The sequence below is a fragment of the Myotis davidii genome, unplaced genomic scaffold, assembly GCF_000327345.1.
Source record: "Myotis davidii unplaced genomic scaffold, ASM32734v1 scaffold327, whole genome shotgun sequence".
Classification (NCBI taxonomy): Eukaryota; Metazoa; Chordata; class Mammalia; order Chiroptera; family Vespertilionidae; genus Myotis; species Myotis davidii.
Genome location: NW_006298628.1, coordinates 4,123,375 through 4,126,371, shown reverse-complemented (window position 1 = coordinate 4,126,371; position 2,997 = coordinate 4,123,375). Strand labels below are relative to the sequence as shown.

Genomic DNA, 2,997 nt, shown 5'->3' with positions numbered 1-2,997 from the left:
GTCTTTGAGAAAAGAGAGGGTGGTGAGGGGCCCCCCCCAGAGGGTCAGCAGCCCCATCTTTGAGAAGCAAAGCCCTCTTACTGGTGCCCACACAGTGGCAGTCCCCGGCCTGTGCCCATCCAGGGGCCAGGGCGGTGGGCTCCACCCCTGGGAATGCTGGAGCCCCTCCCTGGAGTCCTGGGGGTCTGGGGCTCACCCCAGCCCTGGAATGTCGGGTGTGTGAGGAGGTGGGCAGGAGGGTTTGAGGGGGCCGAGAAAGAGAGAAGGCGGAGGCCTGGGAGCCGATGGACCCCCCCATTCCAGACCAGCCCCGGGGCCTCGGCCACCCCCCGAAGGCCCACACCTGTTCCGCCCAGAGAGAAAACCAAGAAGTCGGTCCAGGGGGAAACCTGCCCGAGGAAGGAGCCCAAGGAAGGGGCAGAACAAGGCTTCGGTTGGCAAAAGAAGCTGGAGGAGGCTGGGGAGAAACAAGCTGTCGCAGATTTAAACATAGAGACACTGACGGGTGGACAGGTCACGCCCAGGGCAGATGCGATGCGTGGAATGCGCTGAAGGATGGGGCGGGGCGGGCGGGGCCCAGCGGGCTCAGATGGCCTCCACGTAGTTGGCCGGCAGCATCCCCGTGTCACCGGTGCGCTCCACGGTCCCGTACATCCAGCCGTCGTCGATCTGCTGCACGTTGACGATGGTGTCCCCATCCTGGAAGGAGACCTCGTCCTCGTCCGCGGCGCTGTAGTCGTACACAGCGCGGTACCGCTTCTGCGTGGGGGGGGGAGGGGTAGAGGGGGGAACACAGTCAGCCCCGGGCCCAGCCTGCGGCCCAGCCTTCCTTCCTAACTGCCCGGGACCCAGGAGCAGAGCCTGGGTGAGCAGGGACCCAGGAGCCAGAGACAGGGAAGGGCTGGGCCCTGCCTTGGGTTTCTCACTGTCACTTTCTGAGTGTGTCCAATCTATTTGGCATCTGCTAAAAGGCAGGCAGGCACGCCCTGGCCGGTGTACCTCAGTTGGTTACAGCGCTGCCCTAAACACCGGAAGGTCACAGGTTCGATTCCCCGTCAAGGCACATACCCAGGTTGCAGGAGGCGGCCAATTGATGCTTCTCTCTCACAACAGTGTTTCTCTCTCCCTCTCCCTTCCCCTCTCTTTAAAATCAATAATAACATATCCTCAGGTGAGAATTAAAAAAATAATAATAAATGAAATAAAGGCAGGCACAAGACAGGAACTGAGTTTCCAATAGCCCTGCTCCACCTCTCAAAACAGGAATGCAGGGAGGTCCCACGGACATGATGCCAGTCAGTGTTGCAAAATCGGCTGTGCCCTGTACGCTATTATCTGCATTATCATGAGCACCAGTCTTCTTTTTTCGAAGTTGTGATAAGTCCGGCTTCACCCCCAAGCTCAGGACAAAGACCTATTCTTGGGAGAAAAATCTCCAGGTGACACAAGAGATTTCCACCTTGCAACTTCAGCCAAATTCTCCTTGAGCTCTAGGAAATGTCCAGTAAAAGCACGTGAAATCCAACTGTGGCCTTGGAGGTGGAGAAGATTCTAACATACTCTGACCCTACTGCCCTTGATGTTGACTGATCTCTGGAGGTCAGCTCAGCCACTGTGGCCCCGCCAAGCCAGGCCCTGGGAACTGCATGGGGCCAGCAGTGGGGCCCCATTGCCAATTGGTCAAGGGCTAGGTGTGCCTGGGGGACCTCCCGTGTCCACTGCTCCACCCCCCTGCCAGGACCCTGCTCAGACCTCTTCCCAGTCTCCGGTCTGGTCTGCCCCCTCCAACTGTTCATCCATTGTCACTTCAGGGGAACTTTCCAAAATGCAAACTTGACCGTGTTTCTCCCTGGCTTTAAGTCCTTCAAAGGTCCCCATCCTTTTTAGCACCAAATTTCAAACTCCCCCCCTCCCCCAAGCAACAGAAACCTACTCCATTAGCCCCCATGTCTATGGGATGAGCATCCCAGCCCTCACATGGTGACCTTGGTCTCTCATACTACCAATCTGCCTGTATCTTTTGGGCTGAGTAGCCACTATCTATGTCCATATTCTGCAACAGCCTCCTACCACATCTCCCTGTTTCCACCCTCAACTTCCTACTGCCTCTTCTCAACACAGGGGTTAGCACAACCTTTGAAAAACACAGGTCAAAACCGTCACCCTGTATAAGTCACCAGTCCTGAAGGCCGTCCAGTCCCAGGTCCCTGCATAATCTGACCTCATCTCCTACCCTCTTGCCCTCTCTAGTCCCCTGAGCCTTCCTGCTGGTCCTTGAACTTTCCGAGCACATTCCTGCCCCAGGGCCTTTGTACCACTCGCTCACTACTCGCTCCTTCACTTTGAGGACTTTGCTGCTCTCTCCCCTTACCCTGCTGTCTTTTTCTTCATGTGCCACTATCTGACCTTTCAGTGTTTGTATCTCAGACTGGAGGTCAGAGAGGAAAATAGAAACATCAATGATGAGAGAATCACTGATTGGCTGCCTCCTGCATGCCCTCTACTAGAGATCGAGCGCAGCCTGGGCATGTGCCCCTGGCCAGAATTGAACCTGGGACCTTTCAGTCCGCAGGCCGACCCTCTATCCACTGAGCCAAACCGGGTTAGGGCTAAAGATGGTCTTTTATTCAGAGCTATATCTCTCCTGTCCAGGACATGCATAGTATGTGCAGGACTGGCTACTTTATTTCTCTAAGTATTGTCCCTCCTGCTCCTACATGAGCTACTCAAATGTCCAGGCACCCAGAACAGAGCTGAGCTCGGCCAGGAGCTGAGTAAGGGCGGCTCAGCCACACCTGTGAGCAGCAGGGCTTACAGCCCAGGAACCTCAACTCTAAGGGACCAGTGAGAACACCTCACTTCCTGCTCATCACGTATGACTTGTCAGTGATGACTTGTCAAAGCGCCGCTTTGTGCCCAGCTCAGAGCAAGTGACCCGAAGGGACAGTGTGCAGCCTGCACAGAGCTTCAAGTCCAGTGGAGGACACAGACAGAAGC

The 2,997-nt window shown here is 56.1% G+C and overlaps 1 protein-coding gene across 1 annotated transcript in view; it reads right to left on the bottom strand.

Annotated features, from left to right (window-relative positions):
* Positions 1-458: 458 nt before the first annotated feature.
* Positions 459-2,997, bottom strand: part of LOC102767255 (LIM and SH3 domain protein 1) — a 43,419-nt gene continuing 40,880 nt past the window's right edge. The window contains exon 7 of the mRNA XM_006774291.2: positions 459-759. Within this exon, the coding sequence (XP_006774354.1) occupies positions 586-759 (174 nt within the window). The 3' untranslated portion in view covers positions 459-585. The remainder of the gene's footprint in view (positions 760-2,997) is intronic.